Source organism: Lagenorhynchus albirostris, chromosome 1 (genome assembly GCF_949774975.1).
Source record: "Lagenorhynchus albirostris chromosome 1, mLagAlb1.1, whole genome shotgun sequence".
NCBI classification, from domain to species: Eukaryota; Metazoa; Chordata; class Mammalia; order Artiodactyla; family Delphinidae; genus Lagenorhynchus; species Lagenorhynchus albirostris.
Genome location: NC_083095.1, coordinates 93,637,243 through 93,659,517, shown reverse-complemented (window position 1 = coordinate 93,659,517; position 22,275 = coordinate 93,637,243). Strand labels below are relative to the sequence as shown.

General features: G+C 40.2%; 1 protein-coding gene and 1 pseudogene across 1 annotated transcript in view; one reads left to right on the top strand and one right to left on the bottom strand.

Moving 5' to 3' along the window:
* The window catches only part of LOC132528547 (large ribosomal subunit protein eL32-like), a 40,629-nt pseudogene extending 31,270 nt beyond the window's left edge, over positions 1-9,359 (bottom strand).
* Positions 9,080-22,275, top strand: part of SPPL2A (signal peptide peptidase like 2A) — a 52,338-nt gene continuing 39,142 nt past the window's right edge. Inside the window, exon 1 of the mRNA XM_060149799.1 lies at positions 9,080-9,308. Coding sequence (XP_060005782.1) covers positions 9,243-9,308 — 66 coding nt within the window. The 5' untranslated portion in view covers positions 9,080-9,242. The remainder of the gene's footprint in view (positions 9,309-22,275) is intronic.

Genomic DNA, 22,275 nt, shown 5'->3' with positions numbered 1-22,275 from the left:
GAATAAATTCTTGAGATTTAACATACAGCATGGTAATGACAGTTAACAACACTGTATAGAATACTTGAAATTTGCTAAAAGGGTAGATCTTAGATGAAGTTTTTTCATCACACACACACACACAAATGGTAACTATGTGGAAGTGATAGATATATTAATTAGCTTGTTGTAGTGATCATTTCACAATGTATATGTATCAAACCACTAAGTTGTACACCTTAAACATATACAATGCTTGTATGTCAATTACACCTCAAAAGAGCTGTTTAAGAAAAAATAAGATTGGGCTTCCTGGTAGCACAGTGGTTAAGAATCCACCTGCCAAGGCAGGGGACACGGGTTCGAGCCCTGGCCCGGGAAGATCCCACGTGCCCCGGAGTAACTAAGCCCGTGCGTCACAACTACCGAGCCTGCGCTCTAGAGCCCACGAGCCACAACTACTGAAGCCCATGTGCCACAACTACTGAAGCCCGTGCGCCTAGAACCCATGCTCCGCAACAAGAGAAGCCACTTCAGTGAGAAGCCTGTGCACCTCAATGAAGAGTAGCCCACGCTCACCACAACTAAAGAAAGCCCACACGCAGCAATAAAGACCCAATGCAGCCAAAAATAAAATAAAATAATAAAAAAGATTGTCTCCTATAAGTTGCGCTCAGAGATAGATACCAACACATGTATCCAACCCCAACAACACAAACGCTAAATGAAAACTCGTGGGATACTTTTTCCCACTCTTAGAGAAGAAGGAAGGAATGAGATCTGGCCTATAGCCTTCTCTATTGGAAACGCCTAGAAAGTCTGAGTTTACTAGTAATAATGAATTGATTTCTCTCTACCAGTAATTCCCAGCTCTGGCTGCACAGTAGAATCACCTAGGGAGCTTTTAAAATATCGACGACTGGCCCTACCCCAGACCAAATAAATCAGAATTTCTTGGGGATGAGGTTTGGGCATAGAATCTTTTTTGGTATCGTTTATTAGTGTGTGTGTGTGTGTGTGTGTGTGTGTGTGTGTGTTTACAGCTTTATTGAGGTATATATGGCTACAGTAAACTGTACATATTGAAAGTGTGACAAGTTTTGATGTAAATATACATTTGTGAATCCGTCACCACAATCAAGATAACAAATATTTCTATCATCTTCCAAAATTTCTTTATGTACTCTCATATCCCATCCTTCCATCCATACCCTCCCCAGGGAACGATGAATCTGCTTTTGGTGACTATTTGTAAGATTATATTTTTCAAATATTTTCTTCATTATTTCAATTGCGTTTTTTGTCTTCTAATTATTGAGATATGAGAGTTTCTTATATATCCTGGATACAAGTCTTTGTTGGATATGTTTTGCAAATATTTGCTCCCAGTCTGTGGCTAGCCTTTACTTCTCTTAACATTATCTTTCAAAGAAAAGAAAATTTTCATTTTGATGAAGTCCAGTTTATCAATTTTTATTCTTTTATAGTTTCTGGTTTTTGTGTTTTATTTAAGAAATCTTTGCCTAACAAAAGGTAGCAGAGAAAAAGGAGAAAAAGATTTTCTCCTATGTTTTCTCTTTGAAATTTTTTGGTTTTAGCCTTTGCATTTAGGTCTGTGATCTATTTCAAGTTAAATTTAGAATATGTTATGAGGTAAGAACTGAGTTTCATTTTGGGGGAAGTTTTGTTTTGGGAGGCATGACCAAATAACCCAGTTATTTATTGAAAAGATTATCCTTACCCCGTTGAATTGCCTTAGCATCTTTATCAATAATCAATTGGCTATATATGTATATGTCTAATTACAGACTCTCTATGCTCTTTCATTGATCTATATGTATATGTGTGTGTGTATGTGTGTGTATATATATATATATATATATATATACACACACACACATATATATATATCCACTACCCCACTCAATTACTGTCGAGCTTTAAAAAGTCTTGAAATCATGTATTTAAGTCCTCAATTTGGTTCTTTTTTATTCCTCAAAATTATTTTGGCTACTCTAGCTCTTCTATATTTCCATATAAATTTGTAATTGGCATCCTAGTTTCAAAAACAACAACAAAAATCTGGCTGTGATTTTGATTGGAATTGCATTATTTCTAAAGATCAATTTAGAAAGAACTGACTTTTTAAAAAATAAATTTATTTATTTATTTTTGGCTGTGTTGGGTCTTCATTGCTGCGCACGGGCTTTCTCTAGTTGCGGCAAGTGGGGTCTACTCTTTGTTGTGTTACCCGGGCTTCTCATTGCAGTGGCTTCTCTTGTTGTGGAACACAGGCTCTAGGCGCGTGGGCTTCAGTAGTTGTGGCTCGCAGGTTTAGTTACTCCACAGCATGTGGTATCCTCCAGGACCAGAGCTCGAACCCGTGTCCCCTGAATTGGCAGGCAGATTCTTAACCACTGCGCCACCAAGGAAGTCCCAGAACTGACATCCTAACAGTATTTTGACTTTCCCAATCCATGAGCATAGTGTATCTCCCTATTTATTTAGGTCTCCCTTTAACACTTCACAGTAATTTTTTTTAACATCTTTATTGGAGTATAATTGCTTTACAATGGTGTGTTAGTTTCTGTTTTATAACAAAGTGAATCAGCTATACATATACATATATCCCCATATCTCCTCTCTCTTGTGTTTCCCTCCCACCCTCCCTATCCCACCCCTCTAGGTGGTCACAAAGCACCGAGCTGATCTCCCTGTACTATGCGGCTGCTTCCCACTAGCTATCTATTTTACATTTGGAAGTATATATAAGTCCATGTCGCTCTCTCACTTTGTCCCAGCTTACCCTTCTCCCTCCCCATGTCCTCAAGTCCATTCTCTACATCTATGTCTTTATTCCTGTCCTGCCCCTAGGTTCTTCATAACCTTTTTTTTTTTTTTTTAGATTCCATATATATGTGTTAGCATACGGTATTTGTTTTTCTCTTTCTGACTTACTTAACTCTGTATGACAGACTCTAGGTCCATCCACCTCACTACAAATAACTCAGTTTCATTTCTTTTTATGGCTGAGTAATATTCCCTTGTATATATGTGCCACATCTTCTTTATCCATTCATCTGTTGATGGATACTTAGGTTGCTTCCATGTCCTAGCTATTGTAAACAGAGCTGCAATGAACATAGGAAAAAATCTGTAAAAATACAAACACATGGAGGCTAAACAATACACTACTTAATAATCAAGAGATCCCAGTAATGTTTTGTAGTTTTTGATGTTTCAGTCTTGCACATCTTTGCCAAATTTATCCCTAAGTATTTGATATTATTTGATGTTATAGTAAATGGTATTTTCAATTTCCAAATGTTTGTTTCTAGTGTAGAGAAATACAGTTGATTCTTTTATTATTGACCTTGTAGTGTGGAGATGGTGAGGTACATTGATTAATTTACAAATGTTGAATAATCTTGCATGTTTTGGATGAATCTTAATTAGAACTGATATATCATTTTTTTATTTCGCTGGATTCAAAATATGAATTGGGAAGTACTACCCCCCTTCAAGTTTTTGAAAATGTTTGTGTAGAATTGATATTATTTCTTCCTCAAATGTTTGGTAAAATTCACTCTTGAAGCCGCGTGAGCCTAGAGTTTTCTCTGTGAACCTAGAGTTTTTCTTGTTTTTGATGACAAATTAATTTTTTTTTTTTTTTTTGCTGCACCATGCAGCTTATGGAAGTTTAGTTCCCTGACCAGGGATAGAACCCAGGCCCTTAGCAGTGAAAGCATGGAGTCCTAACCACTGGAACGCCAGGGAATTCCCCAAGTTCAAATTTTTAAATAGATAATCTATCACTAATACCTATTTCTTTTTAAGTAGTTTGTCTTTCAAGGACTTTCTCCATTTCACTTAGGTTGTCAAATTTATTGGCATAAAGTTGTTCATAATACTTACATGTTATCCTTTTAATGTCTTTAGGATGTTTAGTAATTTTTTTTTATTGTTCTTGATATTAGTAATTTGGATCTTCTCTTTTTCCTCTAATCAGTTTGACTAGAGTTTTCCCAACACTTATCAATTTTCTCAAAAAGCCAGTCTTCGGCTTCACCAATTCTATTGTTTTTTGTTTGTTTGTTTTCTATTTTGTTGATTTCTTCTCAGATATTTTAATTTCCTTTCTGCTGCTCATCTTTGGATTTAATTTGCTCTTCTTTTCTAGTTTCTTAAGATAGAAGCTTAGGTCATTGATTTTATTTATAAATAAATTTATTTATTTTTTAAACTTATTTATTTTTGGCTGTGTTGGGTCTTCATTGCTGCACGCAGGCTTTCTCTAGTTGTGGCGAGTGGGGGCTACTCTTTGTCGTGGCGCGCGGGCTTCTCACTGCGGTGGCTTCTCTTGCTGCAGAGCACGGGCTCTAGGTGCACGGGCTTCAGTAGTTGTGGCACATGGGCTCAGTAGTTGTGGCTCGGGGGCCCTAGAGCACAGGCTCAGTAGTTGTGGCACACGGGCTTAGTTGCTCTGCAGCATGTGGGATCTTCCCCAACCAGGGCTCAAACCCACGTCCCCTGAATTGGCAGATGAGTTCTTAACCACTGCGCCACCAGGGAAGTCCCGGTCATTGATTTTAAATGTTTATACCTTTCTATTGTAAGTGCTACAAATTTCTTTTAAGCACCCCACAACTTTTGACATGTCATGTTTGCATTTTCCTTCAATTCAAAATATTTTCTTAATTCCTGTGACTTCTTTGGTTCATGGGTAATTTAGAAAAGTGTGTTGGGTTTCTAATTATTTGAAGATCTTCAAGGTATCCTTCTGTTATTAATTTCTAATTGAATTATGTTGTGGGCAAAGAACATACTTGGTATGATTTGGAAACTTTAAATTTATTGAGACTTGTTTTATGGCCAAATGGTTTATTTTGGTCAAGGTCCCATGTACACTTGAAAATCATGTGTATCATGCATAAGTTGGGTGGTGTGTTCTATAAATGCCAATTAGGTCAAATTGGTTGATAATGTTGATCAAGTCTTCTGTATTTACTGATTTTCTGCCTACTCATTCTTTCAATTATTGAAAGAGAAGAGTTGAAATCTTTAACTGTAATTGTGGATTTGTCTGTTTTTCCTTTCAGTTTGATTAGTGTTGGAGCATAATGGTTTGCTTTTTATTTTAACTTTGCATCTGATTCTAATATGCAGGCAGAATTAAGGAATGTTGCTCTGAAACTAATAGTTCTCAAACTTTAGCATGCATCAGAATTGCTTAGGGGGCTTATTAAAACACAAATTGCTTTTGTTTCTGATTCTATAGTCAGAAGAACCAGAGTTTCTGATTCTATAGGTCTGGAGGAATTTGCAGTGCTCACAGTTCCCAGGTGGTGTCAATACTGCTGGTCCACGAGGCCACATTTTAAAAATCACTGATTAAGCCACTTTCTCAACCTCGGTTGCATATTAGAATCACCTGAGGAGCCTTAAAAATTATGATACACAGGCTACATCCAGACCAATTAAATTTAGGATCTGCATGGGGAAAGGGGAGTAGTGGGACCCAGGCATCAGTATCCTTTAAGCTCTCCTATGTGACTCTAATAAATAATCAAGACTAAGAATCACTGCTCTATACTAAAGTAATGATCTAGATTGCCCAAGAAAGTCTTTAGGGCTCATTACCAACACTTCATCAATGTCCTCTGAGTAAAAAACACTGTGGAAGTACCAGCAAACAACAGGTTTACTTACTGTTAGTGTACTAAGGTAGGAGACTGAGTTTTAGCTCCTCCTCTGCTGCTGTCATCTAACACATTTGTAAAATGAAGCCAATAGTTCTTGACCATTTCTTAGACTATAGAAAGGTTCTGACAACCAATAACATTCTATCTTTTATCATTGGGGAAAAAATTCCATTAACTAAATATATTTAGAAATTAAAACAATCTTTAATGATAGTTATTTTCCATAATTGGGTTTTTATACATAGCTTATTTAGAGAAGAAAAATATCGACTAAAAATTATGCAGGTAAATTTTATCCTACCTAATACTTCCAGGGAAATTCTTGTGTAATAGAGGTATACTCCAAATATCCTTTAACAGCCATTCCAACAGTAAAGTCATGAAATAAGAATCTTTTCAATATTCCATTAACCCTCCCATTTTCCTTCATCATGCACAGGGACTTTGACCAAGAAGAAAAATTCTGGCAGAAGAATTATGACAAACAGTGCTGACACTGGACTACAGCAATAACACAGCCTTCTGTTTTTCCTCTCCTCTCCCTCTTTTTCTTTTTTAAAAAATTTTCAGAGTAATTATACCCAAATTACAAGTCATGTAATTTTTACAATACTCATCTGAGACAGGCAGAACAGGTATTACTCTCTATATTTTTCAGCTGAGAAAACTAAAGCAGGCAAAGAGAGACTGCACAAGGAACTAGCCTATAACACAGGTTCTTTGACTGCAGGTACAAAATTTTCTCCGACTGAGGGGAAGAAAAAATGGGCATAATTCTAGACAGGAAAACCAGAGATCTTCAGCTTCAGGAGCCACCTTGGAGATTTACTAGGCGAAGGGCCATTATGGACAGAAGGGAATATTTAGAGATGAAGTCATCTAATCACAGTCATTTTACAAAAGGGAAATCTGGCTTGCCCTAGGCAGCTAGAAAATGTGAAAAGAGTCTCAGATTGACAGGCAGGAGACCTGAGTTCTGGTCTCATTGTGCCACTAAGTTTCAGACCAACCCACTTAGCCATCAACCTACATTTGCAATTGGATGTCCCACAAACATTTCAAACTCAAGTCCAAAATTCTTTCCTCTTCCTCACCCATCCCCCACCTCCTTCATCTCCTGGGATGATCATCTCAATAAAGGGCCCAGGGCAGGATCCTGGGAATCATCCCTCTCCTTCATCTCTCATGTACCCTCAGTTATACCAAATTCTGCTACGAATTTTCAGATCCACCACCTCCTCCTCCTTTCCATTTCTTCTGCCACTGTCTCAGTTCAGGCCCTCACTATCCCTGCCTGGGTTAGGTTACTACTGTTGTCCAATAGGTCTCCTGGCTTCTACTCTTGCCCTGTTTCAATCCATCTGCCACCCCTCCTGCCATCACAGAGGGCTTTCTAAAACAAAAATTGTCTGTCACTGTGCTTTCCATCACCAACTAGACGAAGCCTAAAGTTCCAAGCAGGATACCCCTATCTATTTGTGATTTGGCCTCTGCCTTCTTCTCTCACTTCATCTATCATCACTCATAACTTCAGCCAAGCCCAAGTTTTGCAGTTCCTCCAATGTCACCTTTGGCTTTGACACTAATGGTTCATTCTTTCTGGAAGTCTCCCCCTTCTCCTACCCATTGCCTGGCTAAAATTAACTCAGCCTTCTAGACTCAGCTTAGGTTGAAATTTTTCCTGGCACCCCTTTAAAATGTCCCTTTGATACTCCCATAGCATCTTGTGCAAACAAAAGGGTCACTACTCACCCTGAACTGTTTGCTCACACATCTATGTCCTTCACTAAACCATGAGCTGTGGGATGGCAGGGACAGCATTCTATTCAGTGTTTGGTATTGAATATTCATCCAACAAATATTTGAGGACCAAATTTAAGCCAAATGTTGTAATGGATACAGCAGTGACCAAAGCAAAGATACACCTTTCTATCAAGTGGGAATCTACATCATAAATAAACGATGAGATAAATAAGTAAGAGTGAAAAGTGCTGTGCAGAGAATTAAATCATGTGATATGAAAGTGACTGGGTGGCTACTTTAGATTGGGTATGTCAATAAGTTCCCTCGGGACTTCCCTGGTGGCGCAGTGGTTGAGAATCCGCCTGCAAATGCAGGGGCCACGGGTTCAAGCCCTGGTCTGGGAAGATCCCACATGCTGTGGGGCAACTAAGCTTGTGTGCCACAACTACTGGGCCTGTGCTCTAGAGCCCGTGAGCCACAACTACTGAGTCTATGTGCCACAACTACTGAAGCCCGCGCACCTAGAGCCCGAGTTCTGCAACAAGAGAAGCCACCGCAATGAGAAGCCCACGCACCACAACAAAGAGTAACCCCTGCTCACTGCAACTAGAGAAAGCCCACACACAGCAACGAAGACCCAATGCAGCCCAAAATTAATTAATTAACTTAAAAAGTAAATAAATAAGTTCCGTCTGAGGAAGTGACATTTAAGCTGATAAGTGAATGCCAGCGTGCCAGGTATTCAGAGAGAGGAGCGTTCCAGCAGGGAGGACTACCAGTACAAAGGCCGGAAGAACCGAAGGCGGCCCATGTGGCTTGAAACTAGTGTGGGAAAACAGTGAAGATGGGGTCAGAGAAGCAGGCACGGACCATGTTATATAAACTTTGTCCTCCAGAGTAGAGTGTTCCGTTTTTTTTTTAAAAATAAATTTATTTATTTATGGCTGTGTTGGGTTTTTGTTGCAGTGGCAGGCTTCTCATTGCGGTGGCTTCTCTTGTTGCAGAGCACGGGCTCTAGGCGCGTGGGCTTCAGTAGCTCCATGGCTTGTGGGATCTTCTAGGACCAGGGCTCGAACCCCTGTCCCCTGCATTGGCAGGTGGATTCTTAACCACTGGGACACCAGGGAAGTCCCAGAGTAGAGCTTTGATTTTATTCTAAGTGTGGTTGGGAGTGACATGATCTGATTTACATTTTCAAAAAGATCTCTCCAGGACAGCTGTGTGGATAATGGGCTGTGGGGAGTGGAAACAGAAACCAGTTTGGAGGAGAGAAGCAACGGTGGTCTGGGGGTGGTCACTGCGGTTTAGGAGAAGGTGGGCGTTTGGGGGACATACATGTGAGAGAGCCTAGGACGGCTGATGAGCAGGTGAATTAAGACTCAGAGCATGTAGGTTTTTGGCTCGAGCACCTGGGTAGTTGGTGGGGAACTGAACAGGCGCTCCGCCGCTTCTAGGAAGAAGGAGGGCTTGAAAAAGTCCCTTCGCCTGCCCGGACCGGGGAACAGTTCAGGTCACGCAGCTGTAAAGAGACACGCCCAGACCCGCTGCCGGTACTCGCCAGCGCCGGGAGCCTGAGAGAGCCCGGCGGGCGACGCGCGCTGACCCAGCCTCCACTTGCCCCGTGGGGGTTTCCGCGGCCTCCGGGCGGGGCCGGAAGAGGAAGTCGGCGCTGCAGTGGCGGCTCCAGCAGCCGCGGCGGCCCCAACCCAACCCTGCTGCCCGCCCCTGTCCGGCCCGGCCACCGAAGCAGCGCCGCGAGGGGACCCCGGAACCCGCCCCGCCTCGCGCCGCGCCGCCGGGCGCTCACCAGGCAGTCTGATGGGGCTGCAGCAACCGCTGACCCCCGCCGCCGCCGCCCTGCTGTGGGGCTTCCTGCTCCCTCTGGTAAGGGGGACGGGCGGGCGCTCGGGCCTCCCCGGGGCGGGGCCGGGCCCCCCACCTTCCGCCGCCGCTGCTGCTGCTGCCGCCTCACCCCCACTGGCTCCCTGCCGGCCTGCCCTTTCCCGCGCCTACGCGGCCTGCTCTGGGTTTTTGCTTTCATACCCACCCCTGTCCCACTACTGCCTTTTGGTCCAGCCCCCATTCCCGTCCTTTGAAGTCCCGGTACCTACCCCCGCGAAAGCTACCTGCCGAGCCCCTAATACGACTCGGACTTTGGTGCTTCTCCTCTGTAGTTTCACTGTTCCAGGCGTTTTGAATTGACCTCTGAATTTTATTGTCCAGTCTTTCTTACCGCTGCTTAAGCCGCACTACCCCCAACCCCAACCCCGAAAGAAGGAAAAAACGTATACGCGATCGGTTCAAGGACTGCGCTTTAGTTTAATTGCTCTCATACAGATTTTTTTCTTCCTCTAGTTTCTGTTTCGCCTTAGGGCTCATTTGATTCCATTCTGGGGCTTTCTGGTAACAGTAATAATTTAAAATAATTTCTTAAAGAACACACCAAAGTGTAATTCTCTTAGTGGGTTTTAGTGGGTTTCAATTCTCTGCCTAGTTTAAAGGGGAGGAGAGCCGGTTAAGTAACAGTAATAAATATGTGTACACAAGTTTGTTTTCGTAATTAGAGAAAAGTAATAATGTCTTAAAATTCAACACCAAGCAGAAGGTTCAGTGAATGGGTGGTAAGGACGCCAGTGTTCAGTTTTTGTTTCTTGTAAATTTCACTTAGGGAGTTTCAGGTTGGAAACTTTTATGAGCTTTATACAGAATTGGTATGGTGTATGCCTGTTTAGTTCTTTCCATTAGAATGTGTAACTTCTCTGAAAGAGTATATTTTGCTTACTCTCCAGTTTAAATGATTACTACCAGTGAATATATTCAATATGAAAGTGTTTTTAACATTTATTGAGAACCAAACTCAAAGCCTGAAGTGGTTAAGTGCCTTCCTTGTATTCATAACTTTGCTAGGCAGCATTAGGAAGAATGTATCTAAAAATTGCTTGAGGTGGGTCGGGGGGAGGAGTAGGATATAAAGAGAATAGCAAAGTGGCAGTGTTGGTCGAATCTTTGAGGTGTTGTTTACCTTGTAATCAGACGTGTCCAGAAGATAATTCAGGTAGTATGTAAATACACATAAAACTATAACCTAGGTATGAAATTTTTTGAGTGTTTTTGCACTCATTTTCATTTGAACGTCTTAAGCTAATTGTAAGAATATATACATGTGTGTATAAATTCCCACCTGTCCTTTCTCAACACAAATTAATAATTAACCTAATAATACATCAATTGCTCAAAAACTCTTACTGAAATTCTTAATAAAAGCTCTGAAGCCTCTCACTAGAAAAATGGAAGCAAAATTTTCATGTAATTTCAAGTGCTTCACAAGTCTAAAGTTCGTCCGTGTTCTAAATTGTAGCCAGTCCGTCTCTCCCATATTCTAGATTTTATTCTTTTTATATTGCACATATATATTTTGTCATATTTCACCATGTTAATCTTGAGTTCTATATTCCCCGGTTGTGGGGTTGTTGTGAGGACTCAGTAACATTCTTTCACTCCACAAATATTTAGTGTGTTATCTCTTATATGCCAGGAGCTGTGCTGGTAACTGTGAATACACTGACAAGATGTTTCGAAATTGGGAAGATCTTTTTCAGTGCTAACTAGTATTATTGATTTTCTATTTCTTAGTGATTCCATAGTGGATTTTTTTCTTCTACACTCTTTCTTCCTTTAAATTCATGAAAGGATCTCTTTCTCATATTCCTTTCCTTTTCTGAGGAACTCAAATAAATCTGGTATCCTTTTTCTCAGCAGGAGCTCTCTCTTTCCTTCTGTTTACTAGATACCTAGTTCCTTTCCTCCACTATTTTAAGTTTTTTGTTATTTTAACCATTTTCTCCGTGAAGCCCTTGTTTACTCCTCTTCCCTACTCTTACAGCCCTAGGTGGCCTCTCTGAGTTCATTTGAATGAATGATGCCAGCTTAATCATTTCATTTCTTCTTTCTGGTCTCTGGAAGCTGGCCCTACTGAGCCTCTTTCCCCTTGGTCATGTTAGAAAAGGGTCATCATGGGCTTCCCTGGTGGCGCAGTGGTTAAGAATCCACCTGCCAATGTAGGGGACAAGGATTCGAGCCCTGGCCTGGGAAGATCCCACATGCCGCGGAGCAACTAAGCCTGTGCACCACAACTACTGAGCCTGCACTCTAGAGCCCATGAGCCACAACTACTGAGCCCACGTGCTGCAACTACTGAAGCCTGCGCACCTAGAGCCCATGCTCCACAACAAGAGAAACCACTGCAATGAGAAGCCCTCACACCTCAACGAAGAGTAGCCCCCCCTCACCGCAACTAGAGAAAGCCCATGTGCATCAACGAAGACCCAACGCAGCCAAAAATTAAAAGAAAAAAAAAAGGGTCATCATCCTCATCTAGAAGCAGCATTTAATCTCCAGAAAGAGTCACATCCTTATAGAAGAGGCAGAGTATTTAGCATTGGAAAGCCCCTTCAACATCATGTAGCCTACCCTACTCTGTTTGTCCTCATCACATCAGAGTGACCTTACCGTGTATCTTGAACACAAACTACAGCACATCTGGCTGTTTTAATGATTTCTAAACCCATTAAACATTTAAGTCTAGACATGAAAAGAGTGCCTGGCGGGTAATTAATTCTCTCTTGGCTTTGCCATATTTCCATATCACACTTGTCCTTCCCTAGTCCAACTCCCACCGCTAGCCCCAACTGTTAGACCTCTATTTTAGTGTTATTCGGATCCAGTCACAGGGTTCTGTTTCAAAGACAATGAGTGAAATTTAGCCTGGATCTGTTTTCTAAAATTGCTTCAAAGTTCTCTGAAGAATCCTGCGTCTTTCTCATAATGTTTTTATAAAAGTTGTATTCATGTTTTCATTACTTCAAAGAATTTGAAGTGTCATATAGCCACATCTTGAGCTTATGAAAATGAAGTGGTAATCAGAATCCCCAACAGGAAAATCTCTTACTGAAATCTGCATTCCTTTGATATACTACACCAACTCAAAGAGTCTTCTTTAATTCCTTCTCTTCTGTCCTCCTGCCTCAACCTCCTGCGGAAACTAGTAGTGTTCTGCTACCCAACCTATCAGAGACATGCTGAGCTACTGTACTATGGACTGAATCATGTCCTCCCAAAGTCCATATCTTGAAGCACTAACCCCCAGTATTGATGGTATTTGGAGATGGGGCCTTTGGGAGATATTGATAATTAGGTTTAGATGAGGTCAGAGAGTAGGTCCCTTGTGATGGGATTGGTGCCCTTATGAGAAAAGACACCAGAGAGCTTGATCTCCCTGCCCCCTCCCCCTCTCCCTATCGTATTTTTTTATGACAGCCCAAGCTGACTAAGATTTTGGTACCAGGAGTGGGGTTCTGTGGTAACAAATACCTAAACATGTGGAAGCAACTTTGTAACTGGGTAATGGGTAGAGGCTAGAAATATGAACATTAAAGGTGAACATTAAAGGTGATTCTGGTGAGAACGCAGATGGAAATGAGGAACAGTTTATTGGAAACTAGAGGAAAGGCAATTCTTGTCATAAAATGGTAAAGAACTTGGCTGAACTATGTTCTAGTGTTGTGTGGAAGGAAGAATTGTAAGCAGTGAAATATATTTAGCTGAGGAGATTTCTAAGCAAAGCATTGGAGGAGCAGCTTGGTTCTTTCTAACTGCTTTTAGTGAAATGCAAAGGGGAGAGAGGAATTGAAGAAGGAATTGTTAAGCAAAAAGGAACCAGAATTTGAAGATTTGGAAAATTCTCAGCCTATCCATGTTGCAAAAAAAAAAAAAAAAAAAAAGAGAAAGTTTGTTCTGGAAAGAACACTAAGAGTGTGGCTGAACAATCACTTGATAAGTAGCTTATGGGATTCTATGAGCAAAAACACTGCCACTTTTAACTCCGGGGGAAGGAGACAGGATGAAATGAAGAAAGGCTGTTGGACCTTTTGGATCTGACAGGATGGGATGATAGAGCTATTAGGCTGTGAACGTGCATTATTCTTCAAGAAGAGGGAGAAATGACCCCCAAAGGTGATTCAGAGATCATCAGGGCCACAACTTCAGTTTCAACAAGCCTTTTGGCCTCTACCAGGAGCCTTGGGGGTGGTATCCCACAGAACCAAAGGCTACCCCACAGAGCCATGGGGGTGACACTTCGTCCCCAGTGGGCCTGGAAAGTGGGACATAGAGCTACAAAGGATACTTCTTGAGCCTTAAGATCTATGTCTTACTAGGTTTTGGACTTCCTTGGGTCCCCTCATCCCTTTCTTCCTTCTGATTTCCTCTTTTGGAATGGGAATGTCTATCCTATACCTGTCCCACCATTATATTTTGGAAGCACATAACTTGTCTGGTTTTACAGGTTCACAGCTGGAGAGGAATCTTACCTCATGAAGAATCTTGCATCTCACCCATATCAGATTTAGACGACATTTAGATGAGCTTTTGGACTTTTTAGAGTTGATGCTGGAATGAATTAAGACTTTTAGGGCTGTGGGATGGAATGAATATAAATATTTTGCATGTGAGAAGGATATGAATTTTGGGAGCCAGGGGAGAAATGCTGTGAACTGAATTGTGTGCCTCTGAATTCTCATGTTGAAGCCCTAACTCCCAGTGTGATGGTATTTGGAGATTGACTGGGGCTTTGAGGATAATTAGGTTTAGATGAGGTTATCAGGGTGGGGCCCTTACAATGGGATTATTGCCTTGCTCTCTCTCCCTCTGCCCCCCACAACCATGTGAGGACATAGTGAAAAGGTGGCTCTCTACAAGCCAGGAAGAGAGCCCTTACCAGAACTGGACCATGCTGGCACCTTGAAACTTCTAGGCTCCAGGCTGTGAAAAATAAATCTCTGTTGTTTAAACCACCTAGTCTGTGGTACATGTCTAAGCCCAAGCTTAGACATGCTGGTTATGTCACATTCCTCCTTTAACTGTCAGATTCTTCACAATCAGAGCTGTCTCTGTGGATTCTGCATCCCATTGTCCAATTTTTAAGGCACTAATTGCTGTTTTATCTCCTTCTCAAAATACAACACCTAAACATACATCTCCTTAGAATCTCAAAATGATCCTGAGAGAAGTTTCAGGAAGATTACAATTTGTCCTAGACCAGATAGAAAGTCATGAAAAAGAGGACTAGAACCCAGAGTTTCTAAGACATTTGTTTATACATTTCCACTAAGTGGTTTTTTTTTTTGGATCAAAAATAGATCACAAGACTGATTGGAAAAATTTGTGAATTTATTTTCATGAAAAAAGGTTTAAAGATAGAAGTCATGTTTATTATATATTTAATAATTTGTCTTTGTTAAAAATTTACCTGAAATTGGTTCTGTTTACAGAAATCTAGACCATAAAGTCTCCAGGTATGGATTCTTACCCCAAGATACTAAATTTTTTTTCAAAAATTTCATTGCCTTTAGGCCAGAATTTGCCAAATGTTACCATGTCCTATGGTCTTAAATCAACTCTTATTTACCTGCCTGGCCTTTTACGCATTTGAGTTTACGAATTCTAGTGTAAATCGTAAATTCTATAATAGTTAAATAGTAAGATTACTTAAGGAAACCCAGGGAGAGGGCTGGATCTAGGTAACGTAGAATATAGGCCCCATGAAGGAGAAGCTACCTGACTCATTCTCTGCTGTCTCCCTTAGCACCTCATAGTTTGCAGAGTACTGAATGAAGAATGGTTACCTTGTCTCTTCCCTCCACCCTAGTACATCTTAGCCTGTTACATGCCCCAGATTCTCCAAGTGTAAGGAATGATCCTGGGGATCTACTTTCCCCATGTCCCACAGACTCCTCTGATTCTCTATAAATCCCTGTTTGGTGCCCTAGCTCCCACTGAGCCACTAATTAAGTAATCAAGATTTCACTTCATCTCTGAGGGTCTGAGTCTAGTCAGTTTCAGTGCGTGGTTTCCATAAACCTTGAATATTGGAAGTAGGAGTAGAAAGAACATAGATTGTCTTGATTATCTAACTTATTAGTGAGGAAAGAGGCATAGAAAATATAATAGTGAATAGTGAATCTGGAAGTTATTTAGACCTGGCTTTGGAACATGTGTCATTCAGACATATAACCCCAATTCTGCCTTTCTTGTAGAGGCTGCTTTCAACTCTTAATGTATTGCTATTGACTTAAAACTCAATCTGTGTAAGGAGAAAGATGTTTGTAAAGAAAAGGATACCTCCTACATTGCTATGATATAAGGGTAATGGGTGACTATTACTCTTTGGTATCTACTCCATGATATAAGGGTAATAGATGACTATTACTCTTTGGTATCTAGCACTCAGTGATTACATTTTAACTTTTTACCTTCTGGTTTAGAAATAATTTTTTTTAAATTGCTAGTTCTCATTTTAAATAAATTCTGTTTATTAGCAAAACTTGCCCCAAACCCCCAGCCCTCATATTCGGTGTCTAAAGATAGAGTAGTTTAATTTGTAGAGTTTATGAAGAAAGATTGTAAGGGGGGTTCATTGGAGAGAGAGTTCATCATATTCACACATTGTCCCTTGAAACCAAAGGATTAAGTATATCTAATGGATAACAATATGAATAATGTGAACCATGTTTAATTGACAGACTGTGGAGGTGGGTGGGGAAGCTGGGACCCAGTGATACAAATGCTGAAGAGTTTTGAGTGAACTTATGGGTGAAATGGGGGAACTGCTGGCCAATACATGAATGTTGGCTATACCAGCATACTGCAGGTACAGTGCAACTTTCACCTCTTAAGAAAATTCCTAGGAGAACCCGAGTAATGTCTGGAAATCTGATGAGTTTCACTGCTATTCATGATGAAGTCTATAACCATGTACTCTGCAGACCAACATCAAAGCATCACTTGGAAGCTTGTTAGAAATGTATAATCATGGGCTCCTCCTAAGACCTGCTGGATCAGAATCTGATTTTAACAGAACATTAAATTCAAGAAGCACTGATTTATAATAAAGGGTAAGAAATTGTTGCCCAGATTACTCACCATAATCTCTAATAAAAAAGAAGAACCATGCTTGACTAATCTTTTAAGGTTTTTAAAGGGAATTAAATATATATGTGGGTAAAAGTTAGCATTGTATTAGTCAGAGCTCCATCATGATGAGGTGAAAATGGGCCAAGATACAGAGTCCTGGCAGACCCAAAGTATGGCGTGGATTCAGGGTAGGGGGTAGTATATTAGATAAATTTTTAGCTAAAAAATTTTTATTTTCAAAAGGAATGTGTGAAGACTTAAATATGGAAAGTAGATCCAGTGCTGGTAGATACCTTTTGAAGGAGAAAGAAGAGTAGAAGGCAAACTAAACCTGTGAAACAAAGTCACAGAAGAATTGAACTGTGCTATTAGCTTGGACAGGAGTAGAAAGGCCTGTTTCCTAGGTTAATATTGGGCTGGTGAGTCAGCATCAGGAGGCCGTTTGAACAGAGGCCAGGAATACAAATGCCCATGCTTGGGACTACCAAGAGACTGGAGTATAAAGCATAGATATAGCCTCAAGAGACAGGGACGTGAAGGTCAGTGCAAGACTGACTCAGTGAAAGTACACTGATGAAATAAAGCTCTTTATATATGTCCTATTGTTTAAGCTCTGATTGGTTTGGGAAAATGAGGAAATGGGACACCTGCAAGGATGTGAGTATAGTGTACTCCATTACAGTTGAGGTGTTTTTAGACTTTGAGTAATCATTTGGCACTTACCATACCAAAAATTATTTAGGAGAAAAATGATCAAAAGAATAGGCAACTCTGACATTAAGATAGACTTAAACATTGATTTAAAAAGAAGATGATATGGAATAAGACTGAAGTCAAGTGATCTGGGTAAAGTAAATTTGGAAATGTTCACAAACAAAAGGCATCCGATGAATTTTTATGTGAGGTATATTTGAATCGGAAAAACAGGAAGTACTACTTCACACTGTGGGCTAGTAAACTTGCTTCCCTTGCATGTGAGGATCAAGCAAGATGTGGAATATAAAGATTTGATGGCCATGAAGAGCACTTGATTCCACCGCCAGTGGTTGTAGGAACTGCCATTAAGAGGCAGAATTTGGGGTGAGCAGTAAGGAGCACTTGTCATGGGGAAAGGAATTCCATGAAACTCTAGAGTCCTAGAAGTGGGGGTACTTGGAAGAGGGTAAGGAAAGGAGTTAGAGTTTGGGATGTCTAGGGTGTGGGAGGAACTAATTGGGTATTAGAGGAATTTGAGTGGTGGTAGGAGACCCATGCCCAGAATCACAGCAGAGAGGGAGTTAACAGCTAATGCAGAGATATATATGACCAATATTAAAACTGGAGGGTGATGATTGGGTACTAAGGGGTGCTGGCAGATCTAGCTGCATAAGGGAACTTGAAGTGATAGCAGAACTGAAAGACTGCTGGTCTGGGTTTTAGAGAGCTCAATTCTAATCTGGCCCCTGAGACTTCATTTTGATCATTTTGGACCTGTTTGAGCTGTGAAATGAAGGGACTAGATATCCCTAAATCCCTTCAAGCTCTTGATACTAAGCTTTTTACTAAGAGAATATTTTCATTATTGGTTTAAAATATAAACATATTTTTTAAGGGTTGAGTAAAGTCATAGAAGAACAGACCACAGTTGATTACAAAGGAAAATTCAGATGTCTTGAAGCATGTTTCTAACTTGAAAAATATAAAGGAAGGTATCCTGTCCATCCACCATAGGGTCTTTGTCAGATGATCTAATACTAACGTGGGTAGACCACAGGTCTTTCCTGATTTGGTACTTGTAATGTTTAAAGGGACACTTGAGCTTCAGGCCTCTGTGCTTCCCAACCTAACTGGCCCACAGTGATGTGGTTTCTACTACAGTTGGCCCTTGAACAACATGGGTTTAAACTGCGCGGGTCTACTTATACTTGGATTTTTTTCAATACATATACTTTGTTTATGATCTACGATTTGTTGAATTTGTGTGGAATCAAATCTATGGGATTTGAGCATACCTGGATTTTGTTATCTGTCCTGGAACCAGTCTCCCTCAGATACCGAGGGATGACTGTGCTCTTGTTCCCATATAGCTTTTGCTGCTCAAGGTTGGGCCCATAGAGCAGCAGCATCAGGATCACCTGGGAGCTTGTTAGACATGCAGAATCCCACATTCCACCCAGGCCAACTGAATCAGAATCTCCATTTTAATATGATCACTAAGTGATTTGTATGCACGTTAAATCTTGAGAAGCACTGCTCCTATAGCTGTGGTACTCAAACCTTAACAAGCATCAAAATCTCCATAAGGCCTTGTTAAAAATAAACTTCTCAGAGTTTCTGATTCAGTAGGTCTGGAATAGGGTCCAAAAATTTGCATTTCCAACACCCTAAGAACTACTAAAGGTTTTACTAGAGACTGACTTAAATCATATTCTGTTTGTCATTATCTTTTTCAGGTTTCTTTTTACTCTTCCCAGTAAGACTATAATTTCTTGTTTAGTGTTTCTTGGTGGGGGCAGATTTATTGAGATATAGTTCATATACCATAAAATTCACCCATTTAAAGTGTACAATTCAGTGGCTTTTAGTATATTTACAGATATGTACAACCGTTACTATAGTCAATTTTAAAACATCTACATCACCTCAAAAAGAAACCAAATAGGTAGAGCACAGAGGATTTTTAGGGCAATAAAACTACTTCATATTCCATATGATACTGTAATGGTGTATACATGTCATTACATATTTGTCAAAACCTATAGAATGTAAAACACCAGGAGAGACCCTAAATGTAAAATGTGGACTTTGGGTGGTAATGAATTGTCAGTGTAGGTTCATAGATGGTAACAAACGTTAATAATGGAGGTTGGAGGGAGGCTATGCGTGTGTGTGGTAAGGGGATATGTAGGAACACTGTACTTCATGCTCAGTTTTGCTGTGACCCTGAAGGTGATCTAAAACATAAGGTCTATTTTAAAAAAAGAAAGAAAGAAACCTCATATTCTGTAGCTATCACCCCCATCCCCACATCCTACCAAACCCTAAGCAACCACTAATCATCTTGTATTTCTTTTGCATTGTGCAAGTACTTGGCAAGGTGCTAGATGTATTATTAATAATAATAGTTACCATTTATTAAGAGCTTAATATGTGTAAACATTTGTATCATCTGACTTAATCATCATGACAGCTCTGTGAGGTCTGGACATTTTTTGTCATCTCAAAGCTGAGGAGGGAATCCCCTGGAGGTCCAGTGGTTAGGACTCCGTGCTTTTACTGCCAGGGCCCAGGTTTAATCCCTGGTCGGGGAACTAAGATCCTGCAAGCCTCGAGGCGGGACCAAAAGCAAAAAACAAAAAAACCAAGATGCTGACGCTTAAACAGTTTAAATGACTTGTAACATAGCCAATAAATGGTGAAATTGCCATTCTGTCCCAGGTCTCTAACTCCAGAACATACGATATCTATTGTTGATAAACTGAATTTTCAAAACTATATCATCTCTATGAGAAATTTTACTAAGATGTTAAAATGTAGTGGAAATGCTTAAGTTATTTGGGTATATTAGCTTGCTCATGAAATTTGCTGCATGTTGCACATCCAATATGAACTATTCTACAAGTATGTATGGTTATACTTTCCTCTCTCATACTAATCTTCCACTAAAATTTGTGTTTTGCCTTAGTAATTCCCATATCAATGAATTTTGCTTATATCAATGATAAATTTTCTACCACAGTAGAAAAGACTGTAATCTGTCTATAGCAATAAATGTTACTCATAGTTGGATACCTTTGTACTTCCTTGTACTTTTAAGCTTTTTAAAAAATCCCTTAGCTTTTGTAATTATAAAAGTAACACTGACTATTATACAGTTGTGTAAGAGGAGGTAGTGTATATGTATCAATATGGAAAATCTAACATATAAAATTTAAATTTTACGGCTTAAAGACTTAAATATAAGACGTGACACCGTAATACTCTTAGAAGAGAACATAGGCAAAACATTCTCTGACATAAATCATACCAGTGTTTTCTTTGGTCAGTCTCCCAGGGCAATAGAAATAAAAGCAAAAATAAACAAATGAGACCTAATCAAACTTACAAGCTTTTGTACAGCAAAGGAAATCATAAACAAAATGAAAAGACAAACCTACAGACTGGGAGAAAGTATTTGCAAATGAGGCAACCCACAAGGGCTTGATTTCCAAAATATTCAAACAGCTCATACAAGTCAACAACAAAAGAACAACCCAATTGAAAAATGGGCAAATGAGCTAAATAGACATTTCTCCAAAAAGACATACAGGGCTTCCCTGGTGGCGTAGTGGTTGAGAGTCCACCTGCCGATGCAGGGGACACGGGTTCGTGGCCCGGTCTGGGAAGATCCCACATGCCGCAGAGCGGCTGGGCCCGTGAGCCATGGCCGCTAAGCCTGTGCATCTGGAGCCTGTGCTCTGCAACAGGAGAGGCCACAACAGTGAGAGGCCCGCGTACCACAAAAAAAAAACAAAAAACAAAAAACTATAATGAGGTACCACCTCTCACACCAGTCAGAATGGCCAGCATTGAAAAGTCTACAAATAGCAAATACTGGAGAGGGTATGGAGAAAAGGAAACCCTCCTACACTGTTGGTGGGAATGTAAATTGATGCAGCCACTATGGAAAACAGTATGGAGGTTCCTCAAAAAGCTAAAAATAGAGTTGCCATATGATCCTTCAATCCCATTCCTGGGCGTATATCCAGAGAAAACTATAATTCAAGAAGATACATGCACCCCAGTGTTCATAGCAGCACTATTTACAGTAGCAGAGACATAGAAGCAGCCTAAATGTCCATCAACAGATGAATGGATAAAGAAGATGTGGTACACATATACTATGGAATACTACTCAGCCATAAAAAAGAATGCAATAATGCCACTTGAAGCAACATGGACGGACCTAGAGATTATCATACTAAGTGAAGTAAGTCAGAAAGAGACAAATACCATATGATATCACTTACATGTGGAATCTAAAATATGACACGAACTTATCTATGAAACAGAAACAGACTCACAGACATAGAGAACAGACTTGTGGTTGCCAAGGGGGAGGGGCGTGGGGGAGGGAAGGATTGGGAGTTTGGGATTAGCAGGTGCAAACTATTATATATAGGATGGACTACAAGGTCCTATTGTATAGCACAGGGAACTATATTCAATATCCTGTAATAAACCATAATGGAAAAGAATATATATATGACAGAATCACTTTGCTATACAGTAGAGACTAACATTGTAAATCGGTTATACTTCAAAGAAATAAACTTTAAAAAGTAAAATTTTAGAAAAACTACACAGTAGTATATATAGTATGATCCCATATGTGTAAAACAGACAACAATGTATATGTTTGAGATCTATCTATCTATCTATCTATCTATCTATCTATCTATCGGGTTGCCCAAAAGGTTCATTCAGTTTTTCCATAAGATGGCTCTGGTAGGGCTTAGTTGTCTTTAACTTCATTCGAAGCAATTTTGTTAGATTGTAATGTGACAGCTGTCATATCAGCGTGCATTAAAAAAAAACAAAATTGGTGAATTTTTGTATAGCCATTATTAAATTGAAGATGGGAGAAAAAAGCAACGTTTTCAGCATATTATGCTTCATTATTTCAAGACAGGTAAAAATGCAACTGAAATGCAAAAAGAGAGTTGTGTAGTGTATGGAGAAGGTTCTGTGACTGATCGAACGTGTCAAAAGTGGTTTGCAAAGTTTCATGCTGGAGATTTCTCACTGGACGATGCTCCATGGTCAGGTAGACCAGTTGAAGTCGATAGTGATCAAACTGAGACATTAATTGAGAACAGTCAACTTTATACCGTGCAGGAGATAGCCGACATACTCAAAATAT